Source organism: Globicephala melas, chromosome 10 (assembly GCF_963455315.2).
Source record: "Globicephala melas chromosome 10, mGloMel1.2, whole genome shotgun sequence".
Taxonomy (NCBI): Eukaryota; Metazoa; Chordata; class Mammalia; order Artiodactyla; family Delphinidae; genus Globicephala; species Globicephala melas.
In genome coordinates this window covers 11829077-11850352 of record NC_083323.1, presented here as the reverse complement: position 1 = coordinate 11850352, position 21276 = coordinate 11829077, and the positions used below count along the sequence as shown (strand labels likewise).

General features: G+C 38.2%; 1 protein-coding gene across 21 annotated transcripts in view; it reads right to left on the bottom strand.

The window, feature by feature from the left end:
- RBFOX2 (RNA binding fox-1 homolog 2) overlaps nt 1-21276 on the bottom strand; it is a 261511-nt gene that overhangs the window by 45176 nt on the left and 195059 nt on the right. For all 21 annotated transcript variants that reach the window (XM_060306880.1, XM_060306881.2, XM_060306882.1 and 18 more), the window contains one exon: nt 19428-19652. In XM_060306880.1, the coding sequence (XP_060162863.1) occupies nt 19428-19652 (225 nt within the window). The remainder of the gene's footprint in view (nt 1-19427; nt 19653-21276) is intronic.

Here is a 21276-nt window from a genome sequence, read left to right as displayed (position 1 = left end):
ACTAACTTACACTCCATCAGCAGTGTGTGCAAGTTCCAGCTGTTTTTAGTATCGTCATTTTCATTTTAACTATTCGGGTGGGAGGTAGGGCATCCTATCATGGCTTTAACTCGCTTTCCTCTCTTTCAACCCCAGACCCTTTCTTCTCTCCACTTCTTATTTTGAATTTTGTTGAAAAATGGGAATTCCCTGTAAAACAGCAAGTATTACTTTAAAAAAAAATTTTTATTGGAGTATAGTTGCTTTAGAATGTTGTGTTAGTTTATACTGTACAGGAAAGTGAATCAGCTACATGTATGTATATATATATATATATATATATATATATATATATATATATATATATATATACCCTCTTTTTTGGATTTCCTTCCCATTTAGGTCACCACGGAGCATTGAGTAGAGTGCATACACTCTTGAGTGCATACTGTAAAATAGACCCTTACCTACGCCTTTCAATAATAAATAATACTTAAATAGTGCTAACTGTTTGTCACACGCTGGCCTAAGTATTTTACATATGTTAATTGTGATTCTTTCAACAACCCTAACAGTAGCTTTTGCTTTTTTGTTTGTTTTTGTTTTTTTTAAAGACACAGAATGAACTCCCTCCTTTTGACCCCGTGTTCAGCTGAAAGAATCTGATTCAGAGGCACTTTTGGCTCAGAGATGTTAGCAACCATCTGAGGAGTCTGAGGAGTAGAAAGACTGACTAAGTAATGGAGCAGGGACTTGAAGACAGGCAGCCTGGCTCCAGAGTACATGTTCTTAAGCTCTATATAAGAATGTACTTTACATGTATTATTTTCTTCAATCCTCACAGTAATCTATGAGACAGGTACTATTATTGTCCTCCAATTGACAAAGGCAGAAACTAAGGCATGGAGAGGTTAAGTTCATTGCCCAAGGTCACATATTAAGTGGCAGAGTAGGAATTAAAAACCAGGTGGCCCAATGTCATATGCTAAACCACCCCCTCCCTAGCACTGCACTCATGCTCTCTTCTTTTTATCTCATTAGAATGAAGAACCCGTGTGGATCCCATGCTCCACTTTCTCAGGACCCCCGCCTGAAGGTGGAGGTAGGCATGAGGTAAGGGGCAGGGAAAGCTATACAAGAGGTGACATGTATTCTATGCCTCGAGGGAACAGGAGCAGGTCAGGCCATGAAGGGGAGGAAACGGAGAGGAAAGAAAACCAGCAAAGGCACACTGACATTCATGAAGGAAACAAAGCCAGAGAACTACTAAACTGATATTCAAAGAGACTGAAAAGCAGATTTCTGTACATAGTGGAAATAGGAATAGGGAATATACATTGCATGTAGTTAAATGAGATCTTATTTCCCATCTGTCATTCGCAACTTTAAGTTTACCTCACTATAGATTACTAATCGTTGAAACACACAAATCAGAGAGCAGAAGTAAACAGAAGTTTTTAAGGCTGTATCTTTGTGAAAAGTGGACAGTTAAACTGTTCTGAGAAAAATCTCAGTCAATACAGTGCTGGTTTGCTTTATTTTCTATTGTTAACTGCTGAGCAACTTTACTGACTATATAAATAACCTCCCAAGGTTCTGTGTTCTTCCCTTCTGTGGGCATTTTCTGACCTATGTGATTCACTGGGCAGGGGGTGAAACAGAAGAGGCTGGAGTCTGTGGGCTGTTTACAGTGAGGACTAGCAGTGGTCCTGCTCAGTGCAACCATGTGACTAAAGCCTATACATCCACTCTTCAGACACCCTGGCCTCCCCAGTGAGGGCTACTTCACTGAGGTGAAACCCAGTGCACTTGACACTGAAGAGCAAATCAGATTTGTAAGTCTCAAAACCTCATTCTAGAAGTGAGGACTAAAAAAAAAAAATTTTAAGTGACCTTTAAAAATTCTTGTAACTGGAAAATGGAATTAGTTTTCTGACTCCCCTATGAAACAATGGAAATATTGTGACTATTTATACATTGTAAACAAATGTTCTGTTATGGTCTGAAAAAGAACCCTGGGCAATACAAGATGAAGTATTACTTTCTAAGTCTCTATCATAATAAGACTTAATACATAATCTGAGATACTAAGGAATCTCTTGATTAATTCAGGAATAATATTTTGATTTATGGATTATCCATTTTCTCCAATATTTATTTTTTCCTCTTGTTGTCTGTGTCTTCATTTCTTATTTTCACCTCTGTGAGGCTGAAGGAGAAGAAAAGGAAATTAAATTTAGCAAAGTTTTCTTGAGAATCTGATTCATGTCTGAAAACATCTACCCTCCCATTTTAATGACAGTTTGACTGGGTATAGAATTCCTGGTTGGGAAAAAAAAAATCCTTCAGAATTTTAAAGGTAACTCTCAACTGTAGCCTACCTTCCAGTGTTGTTGAGAAATCTGAAGGCATTATGACTCCTGTCTCCTTGTATGTGACTTTTCCCCCACTCTCTCTGGTTTGTAGATTATCCAAATATGTCCAGTGCTCTAAAATTTCACAGTGACAGGCTTTAATGTGGGTTTGTTTTATACTGTTCTATTTTTCTGAGAATTCTGTGGTCTCTTTTAAGCTGGAAATTAATATCCTTCAGTCCTGGGACCTTTTTTGAATTATTTTGCTGATGACTCCTACCCTATACATTTTGTCTTTCTCTCTTCCTGAAACTTGTATTATTAGATATTGGATCTTTTGAACGGATCCTCTAACTTTCTTATCTCTTGTATTTTCCATCTCTCTGTCTTTTGGCTCTATTTTTGGGATATAAGTCCTTAATCCCTTATCTGAAAACTTTGGGACCAAATGTGTATCAGAATTCAGAACTTTTAGGATTTTTAGAAAGGCAGTAATGGTGTAAACCCGTATGTAACACTATCAATGAGATGTGGAGCAGTGATATTTCTGTAGCAAAATATAAGCATATTCACATAAATGTGATAAAGACTATACATATGTTGTGAGTTTTGCTGCAAACTTATGAAAAAATTATTGACTTTCAGAACTTTACAGATTTTGGCATTGTGGATAAGAGACTGGAGACCTCTTTTTCTTCCATCTCATCTTTCAACCTTCCAATGAAGTTTTTTCATTTTGTTGACATGTTTTTAATTCCAAGGGCTCATTTTTCTTCTCTGAACCCCCCATTCCCCTCACCTTTTAAACTAGCAATTCAGGGACTTCCCTGGTGGCACAGTGGTTAAGAATCCGCCTGCCAGTGCAGGGGACACAGGTTCGATCCCTGGTCCGGGAAGATCTCACATGCCGCAGAGCAACTAAACCTGTGTGCCACAACTACTGAGCCTGCGCTCTAGAGCCCGCGAGCCACAACTACTGAGCCCACGTGCCACAACTACTGAAGCCCACGCGCCTAGAGCCTGTGCTCTGCAACAAGAGATGCCATCGCAATGAGAAGCCTGTGCACCGCAAGGAAGAGTAGCCCCCGCTCACCGCAACTAGAGAAAGCCCACGCACAGCAATGAAGACCCAACGTAGCCAAAAATAAAACAAACGAAAACTAGCATTTCATTCTTGTTTAGTGGATGCAATACCTTCTCTTATCTCTCTGAGGATATAAATTATTGTTTTGGTAATTTCTGAGGAGAAAGGGGTTCCTTTTCTTCCAAATTTCTCTTTTCGTTTGTTAGTTTTTATTCTCTATTTTCCATGTTGTAGGTTTTCCCCAGGTATCTAGTAATCCTTGGTTGTCTTGATCATAATTAAGAATTGTGGTGGGGAAAGTAGCTAAAAACTGACTGCAAGTTCTGAGTGGGTGGGAGAGAGGGGCTTGATGACTTTGTGATTCATTCTAGGTTCAGTTAGGTAAGCAATTTCTTGGGGAACCCCCTGACTCATGCATCTTTAAGTCCTTCCTCTTGAGTTAGGTTATCCAGAGAAGTTTGCCAAATCTAATTGGAACCGTGTTTCTGAGAGAACTGTTTTTAAAAAACAATTTATTTTTTGGTTATATTATTATTTTTGCCATGCAGCATGTGGGATCTTAGTTCCCTGACCAGGGATAGAATCCATGCCCCCTGCAGTGTAAGGGCAGAGTCTTAACCACTGGACCACCAGGGAAGTCCCTGGAGTCATGTTTCTGAAATTCAAATTTTTGTGGTATAAACTGAATCATTTCTCAGCTTTCTCCCACTACTGGCTTAGGGATAAACTCATTTGGGTCTGCTAAGTTAGTTACTAATTGGCCATCTGCTTTCTAGCTTCCAAAATGATTAATTCTCCTGTTCTTATTTTTTATATTCCTAAAAACACACAGACACAACCACCATTTACTGTACTTTTAGAGGAAGCAAAATTAGATGGATGTATTCAAAAGTAACCTGAAACAAGTGTTTAATAAAATCTTATAATACTATATGCACATATTTTAATGAAGGCAGCAAAATAGGTCAACACAGCCTATATTTGTTTTGAGCTGACTTGTATAAAATATTTTGGGAAACAAGGCTCGCTTTCAATAATAATCTTAGTGTCTCAAGAAGGAAGAGCTTGCATTATAGCCCTTCTCCAACGCATACATGAAAGGCTGAGGTAGAACAAGCAGAGACCTCAGAAATGAGACATGCTAATCATCTTACAGCAAATCTATAAATACAAGATTTTTTCCTTTCTCTGTTCTTCAGAGCCTAGAACTACTTCAGATATAAGCTGAGGATGATTAAAATATTTTGGGATAAGGAGACGTGACAACTAAGTGCAATGTGGGATCCTGGATTGGATTCAGAACAGAAAACTGGTGACTGAATATTTTACTTAATAATATTGTACCTACACTTCTTATTGCTGGGTTCTGAAAATTGTACTATACCTATGTAAGATGTTCACATCAGAAGAAGTTAGATAAAGAACATGGAGAAACTTTCTGTACTCCTTTTGCAACTTTACTGTAAGTCTAAAACTATTTCAAAACAAAGAGTTCTAAGAAAAGAAAAAAGAATTTGGGGATGTCAGATTCTAAGCCCTACAGAATATTAGAACACAGAATGTTTAGTTGGTTTAAGACTACATACAGGCACAACTGTAGACAAATACTGTTGTTCATATTAAACATGTGGGCCAGACCACTTACAAGAGTCAGAAATGGGCTGAAAAGCCCATCTGTTTCAAACTGCTGGCATGATGAAGAAAAAAAACATTTAACCTAATAGTACTATTATCTATTCCCAAATTAGAAATAGTTTAATTTGTAAATCTTTTTTACTTGCAAAAGGCCAGTCACAAAGTTTCATCTCCTGTAGCATTTTCCCTTAAGAGCTCATCGTTTTACGAACAAAAATATAAATGATTCCTAGTTGGGTTCAATTTCTTTTGGATAGGGGATTGGTCTTCAGTCAAGGTGTAAGTGAATCCTCCTCATAGGATGAATTAGATATTCTCACAATTTTATAAAATCAGTCACATATAGTGCAAGGGACATGGTTGTAAAAGCTGCAAAGTTTAAGACCAAACTTATCAAAGATAATAGATATTTCTATTAATTGCTTAAAAGTAGAGTTGCCACATGAACTGCCACACAATTCATACAGATTTGAAATTAAGCAATTATTAACAGAGTTCTTATCTGGGAAGGTTCATATTGGTTTTCTTAAAGGGATCACATTAGACTCAAGATGAAGTTGCTCAAGCAAATCCCCATGTCAGTAAACCAAAACTTAAGTTTCTATGCTCTGCTCTCCCAGAAAAGAAAGGTCTAGGGCAACCAATAAGTTGTCTACTCAGCAGAAGTTACCTAACCCAAGAATCCAAGGCTCCAAGATTTTCCTTTGCTCCATATAAGGAAATGCTTTAACCAATCAGCAAATGCCCAGTATAACCTCCTTGTTCCTGTTCCCTCTGCCTATAAAATCTCATCCTGTACAGCTTTTCCGAGCTTCTTTCTTTCTTCCTTCCTTCCAATTGAAGTTTAGTTGATTTACAATATTGGGTTACTTTCTGGTACACAGCAAAGTGATTCAGTTATATATATATATACACATACTGTTGTCTATCTATTTTATATATAGTAGTTTGTATCTTCTAATCCCGAACTCCTAATTTATCCCCTCCCTTTTCCCCTTTGATAACCATAAATTTGTTTTCTATGTCTGAGTCTGTTTCTGTTTTGTAAATAAGTTCATCTGTATCATATTTTAGATTCCACATATAAGTGATATATGATATTTGTCTTTCTCTTTCTGACTTACTTCACTTAGTATGATAATCTCTAAGTCCATCCACGTTGCTGCAAATGGCATTATTTCATTCTTTTTTTTATGGTTGAGTAGTATTCCGTTGTATACATATGCCACGTCTTCTTTATCCATTCATCTGTTGATGGACATTTAGGTTGCTTCCATGTCTTGGCTATTGTAAATAGCGCTGCTATGAACATTGGGGTGCTGTGAACATTGAATTACAGTTTCCTCCAGACATATGCCCAGGAGTGGGACAGCTGGATCATATGGCAACTCTATTTTTAGTTTCTTAAGGAACCTCCATAGTGCTATCCATAGTGGCTGCAATGATGTACATTCCCACCAACAATGTAGGAGGTCCCCCATTTTCCACACCCTCTCCAGCATTTATTATTTGTAGACTTTTTAATGATGGCCATTCTGACTGGTGTGAGGTGATACCTCATTGTTTTTTTTGTGCTTTTTTTGCGTTACGCGGGCCTCTCACTGCCGTGGCCTCTCCCGCTGCGGAGCACAGGCTCCGGACGCGCAGGCTCAGCGGCCACGGCTCACGGGCCCAGCCGCTCCGTGGCATGTGGAATCTTCCCGGACCAGGGCATGAACCCGTGTCCCCCGCATCGGCAGGCGGACTCTCAACCACTGCATCACCAAGGAAGCCCCTACCTCATTGCTTTTTTTAAAAAAACATTTATCTTATTTTCACGGCTGCGTCGGGTCTTAGTTGTGGCGCGTGGGATCTCCGTTGCGGCACATGGGCTCTTTCGTTGCAGAGTGCAGGCTCTTCGTTGTGGTGAGCAGGCTTCTCATAGTTGTGGTGTGCGCATTTTCTCTTCTCTAGTTGTGGCGCGTGGGCTCCAGAGTGCGTGTGCTCTGTAGTTTGCGGCACACGGGCTCTCTAGTTGAGGCACTCGAGTTCAGTAGTTGTGGCACGTGGGATTAGTTGCCCCGCGGAATGTAGGAGTTTAGTTCCCCGACCAGGGAATCGAACCCACGTCCCCTGCACTGGAAGGCAGACTCTCTACCACTGGACCACCAGGGAAGTCCCCTCATTGTTGTTTTGATTTGCATTTCTCTAATAATTAGTGAAGTTGAGCATCTTTTCATGTGCCTATTGACCACCTGTATGTCTTCTTTGGAGAAATGCCTATTTAGGTCTTCTGCCCATTTTTTGATTGGGTTGTTTATTTTGCTGTTGAGTTGTATGAGCTGTTTGTATATTTTGGAAATTAAACCCTTGTCAGTTGCATTGCTGCAAATATTCTCTCCCAGTCCATAGGCTGTCTTTTCATTTTGTTTATGGTTTCCTTTGCTGTATAAAAGCTTATAAGTTTGATTAGGTCCCATTTGTTTACTTTTGCTTTTATTTCTATTGCCTTGGGAGACTGACCTAAGAAAAGATTACTATGATTTATGTCAGAGAATGTTTTGCCTATGTTCTCTTTTAGGAGTTTAATGATGTTATGTCTTATATTTAAGTCTTTAAGCCATTTTAAGTTTACTTTTGTGTGGGGTGTGAGGGAGTGTTCCATCTTCATTGATTTACATGTGGCTGTCCAGCTTTCCCAACACCACTTGCTGAAGAGACTGTCTTTTCTCCATTGTATGTTTTTCTCTTCTTTGTTGAAGAGTAATTGACAGTAGGTGTGTGGATTTATTTTGGGCTCTCTATTCTGTGCCATTGATCCATATGTCTGCTTTTGTGCCAATACCAGACTGTTTTGATTACGTAGCTTTGTAGTATTGTCTGAAGTCTGAGAAGGTTATGCCTCCAGCTTTGTTCTTTTTCCTCAGGATTGCTTTGGCAATTCTGGGTCTTTTATGGTTCCATACAAATTTTAGGACTACTTGTTTTGGTTTTGTGAAAAATGTCATGAGTAATTTGATAGGGATTGCATTGAATCTGTAGATTGCTTTGGGTAGTGTGGCCATTTTAACAATATTAATTCTTCCAATCCAAGAGCATGGGATATCTTTCCATTTCTTTGAATCATCTCCAATTTCCTTTATCAACGTTTTATAGTTTTCAGCATATTCTTTCACCGCCTTGTCAGGTTTATTCCTAAGTATTTTATTTTATTTTATTTTATTTTTTGATGTGATTTTAAAGGGACTGTTTTCTTACTTTCCCCTTCTGATATTTCATTGTTAGTGTAAAGAAAGAAATGCAATGTTAATCGTGTATCCTGCTACCTTGCTGAATTGGTTTATCAGGTCTAATAGTTTCTGTGTGGAGTCTTTAGGGTTTTCTATATCATGTCATCTGCATATAATGACAATTTTACTCAGAGCTCCTTTCTATGTGCTAGATTGGATGCCACCGAATTCATGAATCACTGAATAAAGCCAATATGAGCTCTTAAATTTACTCAGTTGAATTTTGTTAACAGTTTAAAATTTGCACAAAAGTGAAGTGTCATTAATTTTTCTATATCACACTATTTCCATTTTGAATGATTCAAACTTGTATTAAATAAGACTGATGTATTTTATACCCGAAAAATCTAATGGAAAGGTCATTGCCCAAAACAGCTTTAAGTACATCTAAAGGATACGTGTGTGTATACATGCTTCAAAAATCATAGAGCAATACTTCCCAAAGGGTAGAATGACAGTTCTGCAGGATGTTAACTGGTATTTTGTAGAAAATGAGTTTCAGGGTCAAATAAATTTGGGAAATACTGGACTAAACAAAGTTAAAAGGTTTCCTGTGAATTGTGAAGACAAAAAACTCACCTTTCTCCCTAAACATATATTATATATATCATTCATTCATTCACTCATTCATTCATTTTTGTGGATCAAAATATAAAATTCACTTTGAAAAATACTGCTTTTATCAGGATGGCCCTTAGAGCACAAGCTCCCAAGGGTATGAGGGAAAAAAATGGCAAAAGAGAAAAGAGATATATAATTGGACAGCCTGTTAATTTGTATTATTTTAACTTAAGAACTACGTATTAACACCTTCTTTGAAATGTAATAATTATATACCAATAGAATTATAGCTAATATTTATTGAATATTTGTTATGTGCCAGGCATTATACAAAGTACTTGCTGTACATTTTCTCATTTAATCCTAAAAACAACCCTATGAGTTAGGAACTAGTATCACCAGTTTTACAGGTGAGGAAAATGAGCATTAGTTATAATTCTCTCAGGGTTATACATTTAACAAATGGAAGGAGCTGGGAGCTAAACCTAACTCAATCTGGTTTCCTAGCTCAAGCGCCCTAACCACAATATTATATAAATAGAAACAGTTTTTAAAAAACAGCTTTAAAAAATATTCAGTCTCTCCTGATAATATTTTAGAAAGTAAGTTGGGACACTTTTCATTATGTCACTTTACAGTGCCTTAAAGAAAAATCTGGTACTACAATCCATGAAGATCCACCAACTAGACTTGTTAGCATCTAAAATTTAAAGCAATTTTATAAATGTTTATAATGGAGTATATACTGGGTTAAAACTGGTGGAATTAGATCTTATGAATTCCTTCTTAAAGAGTACTCCTAACATGATAGAATATCTTTCTAAAAAGTGAAATCTTGGCTTATATACTTAGTTACTGAAAATCAGGGTAATTTCACAGTGCTAAAATAACATACCAAGAATACCTATGCATATAAAATTATTTTTTCCAGTGCTAACACCAAACACAATTTTGGGGGCATAAAAAATTGAATTTCCATTTATGTAGAATAATTCCTTACTTGAGCAAAAGTACGTTTAGATTTAGTTATTTTAAAGAGAAATGCTTAAGTATTTCTTCTGTGTATTTGAGTATTGGTACAAGTCAAATTCTGAGAATCTAGTCTTGTTTGGGCATTTAAATGTCAGCTAACATTTCCCCAATAAACTAGTAACTCAATTTTCTTCAGAAAATATCTAGTTCTGGGGCTTCCCTGGTGGCGCAGTGGTTGAGAGTCCACCTGCCGATGCAGGGGACACGGGTTCGTGCCCCGGTCCGGGAAGATCCCACATGCCGCGGAGCGGCTGGGCCAGTGAGCCATGGCCGCTGAGTCTGCGCTCCGCAACGGGAGAGGCCACAACAGTGAGAGGCCCGCGTACCGCAAAAAAGAAAATATCTAGTTCTATTTTCTCGGTGGGTCAAAGTGTTATAAAAAAGAATTCTAAATGGCATCATTTGTATATGTAATATTACCATATATTACCCCAGGAAACAAAAACCAGTATCACAGTTAACAAAAACCACAGCAAGTCACTTTTTTAAAACCACGAGTCAGAATTATGTAGAAATTATATATAGAGAGAAACACCAGAGACAATAACCTCAATTTTTAAAAACTTTATACTTAACTGAATGATTCTTTAATATTTTAATGTACGCTTCAGAATGAAAGAAATCTGTAAGTATGTTCTAGTTGAAGTTCTTGGGTTTAAAGTTGAAGAGTAAGTGGAAACTAAGACCATGTCTAGAGATGCCTTTCATTTTTTATAATTTACATGGGGAAGCAGAAAAAAAGCCCTTGACTTCAAGCAGATTTCCTGAGTCCCAGCTCTGTTTTGAGCTAGCTGTAACCTTGTTCAAGTCGCTTAAAACTGCTGACCTCTGCTGTAAAAGGAGGGCGTGAGATGATTTCTAAAATCTATTTTGGCTTTAAAATTCAGTGATTCTAAACAGAGTTTACCGACTTCAAAAGATAGTACAAATATTTACGGAAAATGCACAACTCTTGTAGACAGGTTAAGAAAAACTGCACTACTAAGTTAATCATCAGTGCTTCTTTAATCTTACCCTAACATACGGGAGAGCAGCAAGGGCCAGTAGAGCAGAGTATGACCGTTCTCAAAACTTTTCAGCTTCAGTTTCTTTTTTTGAGGGGTGGGGTGGGGGTAGAATGGGTAATAATAATCAGTAATTAATAAGTAAATAAAAATAAATAAATGAAGGCATGCAAAAGAGAAGAAGCAACAATCACAACTTAACAATATTAACAATTTGCTGAAAGGGTGTCTTGAGTCTTACGTGAACCAAAGGGCAATTTTCTCTCTTGAAAAATATGCATGCCTGGCTCTGAGTGTGGTTTTCTGCAGCAACTTTTGCATTTCAGACCAGGCTATAGTTTCCTCATCAATCCAGCTGTGAACTTGCCAAGCTGCTCATAGGCAGCTTTTCCATCTCTTGGAAAACTGGATGACTGCATGAATGAATCCTCTGTTGTCCCAGGCCTCTAACTCTAGCCTGGAGATGGAAAATGCTAATGATCATACCTACGCTGCAGGCTGAAGGTAACATCGCCCAACAATACACAACATGAGAGAAGGATATGGGCCCCATTTTTACCATTATATTCCAGAAGTCCTGGTGTGGGCAAATGGACCCACTGTTAAGTGGTATAACTTCCTGGCTACATTTGATGGGTCACCAATCTACAAGGCATCTTCAGGTAAGGGTCAGCGGGTAATTCCAAGGGAGGACGGTTAGACTGATCTTCTGATGGTAGAGAAATGCAAGGAAATCTGGCTTCAACTCCAGAGAAAGGGTGTACAAAAAAGAGAAGAAACTGAGGATGATGAACAATATGGGGTCTGAGTCATCTTTACTTGGAGCTGTGCTCAAAGGCCCACCAGTGAGGAGGGCTATAAAATCTACAGCAGATTACGATATAGCACAGCGACCACTCAACTATTCCCTCAATTTAGATGCACCAACAACTCTGTTCAAATACTTCAAAAGATGTTACTGACTAGCAGCTTACTCTGCCTTTATAAGCTTCTTTTTTCATTCAAAAACCACTTAGTAAATGTCCATTGTGTATCACTGGGAGTAATAAGAGGAGGGCAAGTAATAGTTCCTGCCCTCAGGGAAAGTATGATCCAATAGGTTGGCAGAATATGTACACAAATATAAATCTTGTATCTGAAGATCACTCACCAAAGCTTATCTACTTCCAATACTTCGGCTATTTACGCCTGCTGGCATTTGGAAAATATCTAAACATACAGGAACTGAGGTCCTTTCTTCTCCGCAGGCAGGCTCAGCGATAATCAAGCCTCTGCAGACCCAGCTGGGAGCCGCCTGACTGCTATCTCTCTTGCTAATGCACACTACAGGACCAAAGGACTGTCAAAACAAGCTCTCATCTTAAGAGTACAAGAAGCATCTAGCCCAATGTTAAAATCAATTTCTAAAATATATTTTGAAAATAAAACTCCAGATGTCATTGCTTATTTCTCATTTTTATGTCAGAAATCCTTTCTTTTTGTTCTCCCCATCAACAAGATGGGACTATCCAACATAAACAAGATCTATTAAAATACACAATAATAAAAAGCGCAAATAAACGACATCAACCAGGACAGCTGATTTAAAAAGACAGTAAAAGCGATTATCTCGATAACTATTTAAACAAGTAATCTCCAAAGCTTTTCTAATTTATTCTCACTACAATTCTGTCAGGTAGGAATTAGTACCTTCATTTGATAGGTGAGGAAACTGAAACTTGGGGGGTAAAATGATTTTATTCAAGATATAGTTATTGCAATAAGGATGAAAAATCTTTGACTCTGATCTCCTTATTTTACTTATCCAATCAGCTGTCAAATTCTGTTTATTCTATCTTCATAATTTCTCTTCAATTCACTTCCTCCTGTATATAATCACTGCAACCCCTAATCCAGAACCCCATTATCAACTCCAACCATAAGACCCTTTCCTAACCAGTCTTCCTGCTCCTCTACTATCTTGTACATGCAAGAGATTAATCTTCTGAAGCACAATTCTGCTCACTTCCATTTCCTGCTCAAATACCTTTAATAAAGTGATTTCTCAGCCAGGCATTCAAATGCTCTTCCCAATTTGTACTCTCAAGGGACCTTTCTCCCACCTATTTCCCACTAGTCTCCACCAAGCACCCAAGCTTCAACCAAACAGAAACCCATGCTTTTATTCAAAGACATTTTGATCTTTCCCATCTCTCCAACTTTGCTTTGAGAAATGACTTTCCTAATTCTTCCCACCACCATCTAAACATGTCTGAATTCTAGTCACCCATAATACAAGGCCCAGATCAATGCCATCTTCACAAGGAGCTCACTTCTCTCTCCTCAGACCTCCCATGGCACACCTGTATCTTCTTTCATTGTTTTCCCCAAGAAATATTTACTGAGTAACTATTAAGTGCCAGGTACTATGACAAGTCGGGGAATGCAAAAGAAGCTTACAGTTTAGTTAGGGAGACAGAAGTGAACAAAAAACATCACACCTCGTAAGTTCCACAGAAGGTGGTAGCTCAGAAGTCTACCTGAGCCTAAATGAAGGATACATGAATTTGGCTTTGCCTAGGAAAGTCAAGCAGGGCTTCCCAGCAGAGCTAACACTTGGACTGAGCGGGAAAAGATGCACAAGCATCTGCTCAGAGGACCAGTGCATATATTCACGATCACTTCCATTGAGTTGGAGATGGGGAGTCAGAGTGGCAGACTGGAGAGTAAAGACTTTGAATTCCCCAAGTAGAAAAACAATAACATACCACAAAGGGCTATTTTATGAGCCACAATAAAATAGTGTTTGTGGAATCAAGCTTTCAACTGAAAAGTGTTATATACAAATTTAAGATATCATTTATTTATAAATAACAATGCTTCTTATCTACCTTTTGAATTTAAGTGGCTACAGGAATTACCAGACTCTTTTTATGAAACATATAAGTAGAAGGTAAAGGTTTAACAGAATAATTTATAAGGTTGTCAAATCTAGGTAGGTTTTACAATATACTGCTCTACTTACTGCTCGATCGCTCTCTAAACACACCCCACCTCCCCTGAGAAACACACACCCACACACAACTTCCAAAGGTAAAATGGCTTAAGAGCAGTGGATTCACACTCACAATTAAAATGGACACTTAAAAACGTAAGAAGTATTGGGCTTCCCTGGTGGCACAGTGGTTGAGAGTCCGCCTGCCGATGTAGGGGACACGGGTTCGTGCCCCGGTCCAGGAAGATCCCACATGCCGCAGAGCGGCTGGGCCCATGAGCCATGGCCGCTGAGCCTGTGCTCCGCACCGGGAGAGGCCACAACAGTGAGAGGCCCGCATACCGCAAAAAAAAAAAAAAAAAAAAAAAAAAGAAGTATCTTCAACCAGAGCTTCCTAATAATTTCCCATTTTATTGTTAGCAACTTCCTAAAATGACAGAACTTGTGTTCTGTTTGCAGGCACAACTCAAGGATTTTCCATTTTCTCCTCAGCACCAATAAATTCACAATCTATTCTTAAGGATTCCTAATCTTATTTCGATACATCTTTAGAAACTCAAATTGGTCAATATAATGCAAAATTATATACTGAATAGTTTCTAATATGGATGAAGAACAGAAGTCTTAACTGTATATATTTATATTAAGGAACAGAGCTCGCCGTTAATACTGTCATTAGAGACACATAATCCAGGAATCTGAAACAATGGGAAACGGTGGCAATAGGGAAAAAAAGAGAAAGAGAAATAAATGGGCAGTGGTGAGGAGAGGTGCAGTACAAACGACCATGAAGTGATTCAAGGAAGGGACTTCTGGCTCTGATGGCATGAAGAGGTCAGTGAATCCTCTCCTCAAAACAATAAGAAAACTTGTCAGTCATTTCACGGTCCTGGAAATCAATCAGAGGCAGAAAATAAATAGAGAAGTTTCTTGAAAAGTTGCTAGAGCTTTAGAGTAAAACATGAAGGAGTCTACAAACTTATTGCCTGGGCCTACTCCAACTCACTAACCCCACCCTCTAATCCTCAGCTCTTCTGGGAGAGCTCATCAGGATAGGGCTGGGCCACAAAACCCAGCAGCTTTGCTGCCAGAGGGGGCGGACTCCACTTGGGGTACTGGGGTGGGGGGCGCAGTAGAAAACCACAGACTTGTCTGCTAAAGTGGCACACTTGGTGGGAACCTAACAGGGGAAATATAGTTCTTCTAGCTTGAGGCTGTGGTCTGATTGGGGTGAGTGGTGGATCAGCTAGAAATCTGAAGGGAAGATCCTGGAAATGAGAGAATAGTAGAATAACTAGATATGATCTCCTCACATCCCTGGCTGACTGTGAACATATGCAGATGAGGAGGGGAGACATAAAAGGGCCCAACAGAAAGAAAAAGCCAAGGCATACTTGAGAACTGGCTGTACTGTGAAATGCACTTCCCAACCCAAAACCAGATCAGCAGAGGGTGGAAGCTTTCCACACTCCAGGTGCTTAATTAAGCACAACTTACGCCCAAATCACTGGCTGACCAATAGGCTATGGAGACACAGGGGTGACTCCCAGTCAGGCTAAAAAGCAAAAACGAGAATGAAAATCACTAAGCAGACACATCAGTGGCTGCACACCACAGAGGAGCCCACAGTTTAAGTACAGGCAAACTATTTAAAACTCACACATATATACTCACCTACACCTCTCAAAAACAAAAACAAAACCAAAAAACTTTAGAGTTGTTAAAATATATTACTAAAATGTCTAATTTACTAAAAAGTTACAAGACATGCAAAGAAACAGGAAAAGTGTGGCCCCAACTCAAGAAAACAAGCAGTAACTAGAAACGGGCTCTGAGGAGGACTGGATGTTAGAGTCTGCAGGTGACTTCAAAGTAACAATTACAAATGTATTCAAAGAATTAAAGGAAATACGATGACAAGTAAGGAATCTCAATAGAGATACAGAAATCCTAAATGAAAATTGCAGAGTTGAAAAGTACATTAACTAAAATAAAAATTCACTAGATGGGCTTAATAGCCGATTTGATATGGCGGAAAAAAGAAAGAGTAAACTGAAACAGATCAACAGAAATGATCCAATCAAAAGAACGGAAAGAAGACTGAAGAAAAATGAGTAGAACCTTAGATTCTGTTTAGATTCAGCTTAAAAACAAACAAACAAACAAACAGAATCTGAACCTGTGGGGAACAAGCATCCCCATTACTTGTAGCAAAAGTCCCAGGAGGAGGAACAAAAGGAAAGAACAAATATTTGAAAAAATTACGTTCAAAAACTTGCTAATTTTGAGGGCAAACAATCTACAGACCTCAAAATCTCAATGCACTCCACGTATGATAAAACAAAGAGATTTATCCTAGACATATCAGCGTCAAATTGCTCAAAGCCAAAGACAAACAAAAAAATCTTGAAGACAGCAAGAGAAAAACAACTCATCACATACAGGGGAACAACAACAGGATTAACAACTGACTTCTCATCAGAGGCCAGAGGGCTGAGGAGTTGGGGCAAAAACGTCAACCAAGAATTCTACAGCTAGCCTTCAAAAATGAAGACAAAATAAAGGTATTCTAGGTAAACAAAAACAGAAAATTTGTTTCAAGCAGACCTAGTCTACAGAAATACTAAAAGATGTGCTACCAGCTGAAAGGAAATGACATCGGAAAATAACTCAAATCCATAGGAAGCTAAGAAAATCACTGGAAATGGTAAATTTCTTTAAAAATAGAAGATTTTTAAAGTAGTAACTGTAATACTATAGCACTTCGTATATATGTATGAAGTGCTCTCTCTCTCTCTCTCTATATCTATATCTATCTATCTATCTACATATATGACAATAACAGCACAAAGGATGGTGAGGGATAGAGCTATATTGGATCAAAGCTGCTATATTTTACCAGAATAACACACACACACACACACACACATATACACACAGCCATCAGCAGGTTGTGATAACTCAAAGATGTAATCCTTGATCAAGAACTAAGAAAATACATTAATAACACAAATAAATAACTAATTTAAAAAATCACAAAAGGATTTAGAAGGTACAGAAAGAATTAACATAAATCAGTAAAGAAGGAACAATAAAGGACATAAGACATATAAAAACAAATAGTAAAATGGCAGACATAAATCCACACACATTAACAACTACATTAAATGTAAATAGACTAAATGCTCTGATAAAAAGGCAATAATTTTCAGACTGGAAAAAGAAGTAAGATCCAGATGTTATGTTTTTTACAAGAGACACATCTTAGATTCAAAGAGTTTGAAACAAAATGAAGGAAAAAGATGTCATGCACATAGTAATCATGAGAAAGTTCAAGTAGTTATATTAATATCACACGAAATAGACTTAAGACAAGAAATATTAATAGAGACAAAGAGGGACATTTCATATTGATAAAAGGCCCAACTGGTTAGGAACATTCTGTAGGACAGACCACCTACTAAGCCATAAAACAAGTCTCACTAAGTTTAAAAAGACTCAAAGCATACAAAGAATATTCTCTGAGCACAAAGGGATTAAAGAAAAAAAACTTGAGACATCCTCAAACATTGGGAAATTAAACAACACACGTCTATGTAAACCAAGATCAAAGAAGAAATCAAAGGAAAAATTTAAAAATATCTTGAACTGAATGAAAATGAAAACACAATATATCACATTTTATGGGATGCAGCTATAGGGAAACTTAAAGGGAAAGGTATAGCTTTAAACACATATTAGAAAGGATAAAATTCTAACATCAATGATCCAACATTGCAAGTCAAGAAGCTAGGAAAATAAAGACCAAATCAAACCCAAAGCAAGTAGAAGGAAGGAAGTAGTAAAGATCAGAACGGAAATCAGTGACATATAAACACAACAGATTTTTGAAAAGGTCAATGAAATCAAAAGCTGGTTTTCTGGAACAAGCTGCAAAATCAATAAACCTTAGCTAGACTGACCAAGAAAAAAAGAAGACATAATTACCAAAATCAAGAATGAAAGAGGGGATATCACTACAGACGCTAAAGAAATTACAGAAAATGGGATTATTATTATGAGTAACTTTATACCAAAAGAATAATTAAGATGAAATAGAAAAATTCCTAGAAAAACATCAATTACCAAAATTGACTTAAAAAGAAATAGAAAATAGAAAAAAGAAAAGACTGATAACTAGTTAAGAAATAGACTTAGTCATTAAAATACCTTGATAAAGCCTCTGATTTATGTATTTTATTCTTTCTTTTTTCTTCTTTTCCAGCAGTTCTGTTAAGTCTGTGAGTTCATAATCATTTGAAGTGATCTGTATGATGTGATAACACACCTATTGTTAATTTATGACACTTCCTTTACTTGCTTACTAAGTAGTAAGAGATGAAGTCAAAGAGGTAGGCTGGGGCCAGGGATTAGTAAACCAAGTACAGAGTCTGGATTTTATTCTGTTAGGAAACCATTAGAGTCCAGCAGGAAATTAGCATTATTTTCATTAAAAAAAAAAAAAAGTATCTTGGCTGCTATGTGATAAGTTAGGCAACAGTAATATAGAAAATAAGTGAAGAGGTTTGGACTAGAGTGGTGACGATGATGATAAACACCTCACGTGTATTAAACTCTTTTAAGTCTCCTAAAAGCCACTTGAAATAGGTGCTATTCATTTTACAGATGAGCAAGCCAAGGCAGAGAGATTAAATAACTGGCCAAAGGTCATACTGCTAAGTAGGAGTCACATTAGGACTCAGGCCCAAAAACTCTGGCAGAAGTGCTGAGCTCTTAATCATGCACACTTAAGACTATGGTCTGAGGATGAAGAGAAAGAGGCTGAAGTTAAGAAAATGTTCTAGGGTTATGGGGACCAAGACTTGCTAATGGACTGGATGTAGAGATGAAAGAAATAAAGAAATAATGACTCGTAGGTTTTGCCTGAGCAACTAGGTGAATTCAGTAGTATAATTATACAACAGAGAGAGCATATGAAATAGGAGGGAAAGGGGTCCTAGGACTCAGCCCTGGAGCACCACAACATTTAAAAGCTGAACAGAGAAAGAGGAACCAACAAAAGAGACCAAGAAAGAGCTTCTAGTGCTTAGGAGGGAAACAGGGAGCGTCATGAAAGCCAACAACTAAGTATTTCAAGGAGGAGGGGGAGGCAACGTGTAGAACGCTGCTGACAGATTCTGTACGATGAGGGCAGAGAAGGGACCGTGAGATTCCGCACAACGAAGGTTACCTGGGAAGCTGAAAAGAGCAGCATCCTGCTAAGTTAACTCCCATCACTGTACTTACCTTGTCGTACTGTCTGTCCCCTCTCTAGACTGTAAGCTCCTGGGCAATGACCGTGAGCTTTATGCTAAATCCTTATCTTCTAATTACACTGCTTAGAGTAGAACTGAAATTACATAAGCGCTATGTAATGTAATGTAAATGCAAAACTATTTCAAAGAGTTTTCTGGTGTGATGATTAAAAAGAAGATTTCAATACGACCAACGACGACGACACGCCGCCTTCTGCTCGCCACCTCATCACTCACATACCGTCAGAGATCCGTTCTGTGTGCTGGGTGAGTTGCTGCTCTGCTCCCCGTGGGCTTGCGTGCTTCCATAGAGGGTCAGGTTATGCTCACTGGTCTGGCCGGCATAGTCCTGAGTGTGTGGCACTCCGTATTCTGTGGGAATCCCATTTTGCGGAGGTGGTGGAAATGGGATGGTAGTAAAAGGCTGAACCATTGCGTCAGGAGTTGTTGTTGGCTCCTGGTTACCCTAGAACAAATAGAGAAAGAGAAAATAAGGAGAAAAATTGACTTTAAATTCTCATCATATAATTATTTTTAAGGTGAGTGAACAAAATTCCCTTAATATTCTCTCATTGCTCAGGTAAAATGGAACACTTACTTACTGCCTCAGGATTAGGGGAAATACTGCTATATGTATACTTACAGGTGTATGTATGGAGACACACAAACATACCCAACTTCGGTCTATTTGTGGTTTCTAGACAGGTCCGTGATCATATTAAAGTTGACTAGTTGCCAAAGGGCCAAAGATCTTCCTTTACACCAAAAAATTTTAAATGCCAGGAAACTTCTCACAGAAGATAAATTACAAGAGTTGAAATTCATTTGGACCATTAGTATTTTCCTTAGAACACTCTCTATCCCTTTAGTGATTCTTAGGGGAAAACAAATCAATTTCACTAAATTACAATTCATAGCAATAGGCAGAATGACAGTATAAATTAAATTCTCAAAACCAGACAATATAGACCTCTAGATTTTAAGAACACAGAGTTCAGCAGAAATCATATTATTAAAAAAATTAACCTTTGGATTTCAAGGTAGAGATTTATTTAAGTCTTGGCTACTAGGTTAATAAAAAATAAACCAACAAAAAACCCTTTCCTTAAATTAGAAATAGACAAAAAAATTCCCCAGACAAAAAAATTTCTCATAATTACTGCTAGCATTACAAGGCTAGCAGGATACCTCTCCACATGACATCCATTCCCAGATGTTTACTTGGGATCCAGCGTGATACATGCAATATCACTAAACATACAGTAACTACAGGAAATTGTTAGAAGCCATTTTGGCTCCACAGCCCCTGTCTTACTTCTGTTCAGTCTAAGTTCAGATACAAAAGAGGAGTTTAAACCTTGTGTAAGAGATTTCATAAAGCCCTTTCTTCTCAACAACTGACCTCCTGACCTCCCATTCTATTCCAAAAAAGGCAGAGCCCTTATTTTACTAAAGATATACAAGTCTGCAAAGTCTGGAGCCACTGTTCTTCTGGAAGTAGTTGGCAGAGATGGTCAAATGCTTAAAAATGTTAGCACTTTGATAGGTTTCCCCTTCCCCTATATTTTATTTATTTATTTATTTATTTATTATTAATTATTATTATTATTATTATTTTTTGCGGTACGCGGGCCTCTCACTGTTGTGGCCTCTCCCGTTGCGGAGTACAGGCTCCGGACGCGCAGGCTAAGCGGCCATGGCTCACGGGCCCAGCCGCTCCGCGGCATGTGGGATCTTCCCGGACCGGGGCATGAACCCGTGTCCCCTGCATCGGCAGGCGGACTCGCAACCACTGCGCCACCAGGGAAGCCCCCCCCTATATTTTAGATATCAAATCATTAGGGATCAAAGAAAATCCTCCGAGTCATGAGCATCACTTCCTTCAAACCAGGAAGTAATTATTCTTCTTTCTTTCTCACTCCCGGTTATCCTTTCTCCCCCTCAATTTAAGAAGGGATTCTCTACCCACTGAGAGTTGCAGGAAACAGAACTTCAGCAGCACTGTCTAAACATCATCCCAGGTTTTCAACATTAACTTAATGGCCATTAATAAACTCATACTGTCGCAAACAAAATGAATTGGAGAAAGA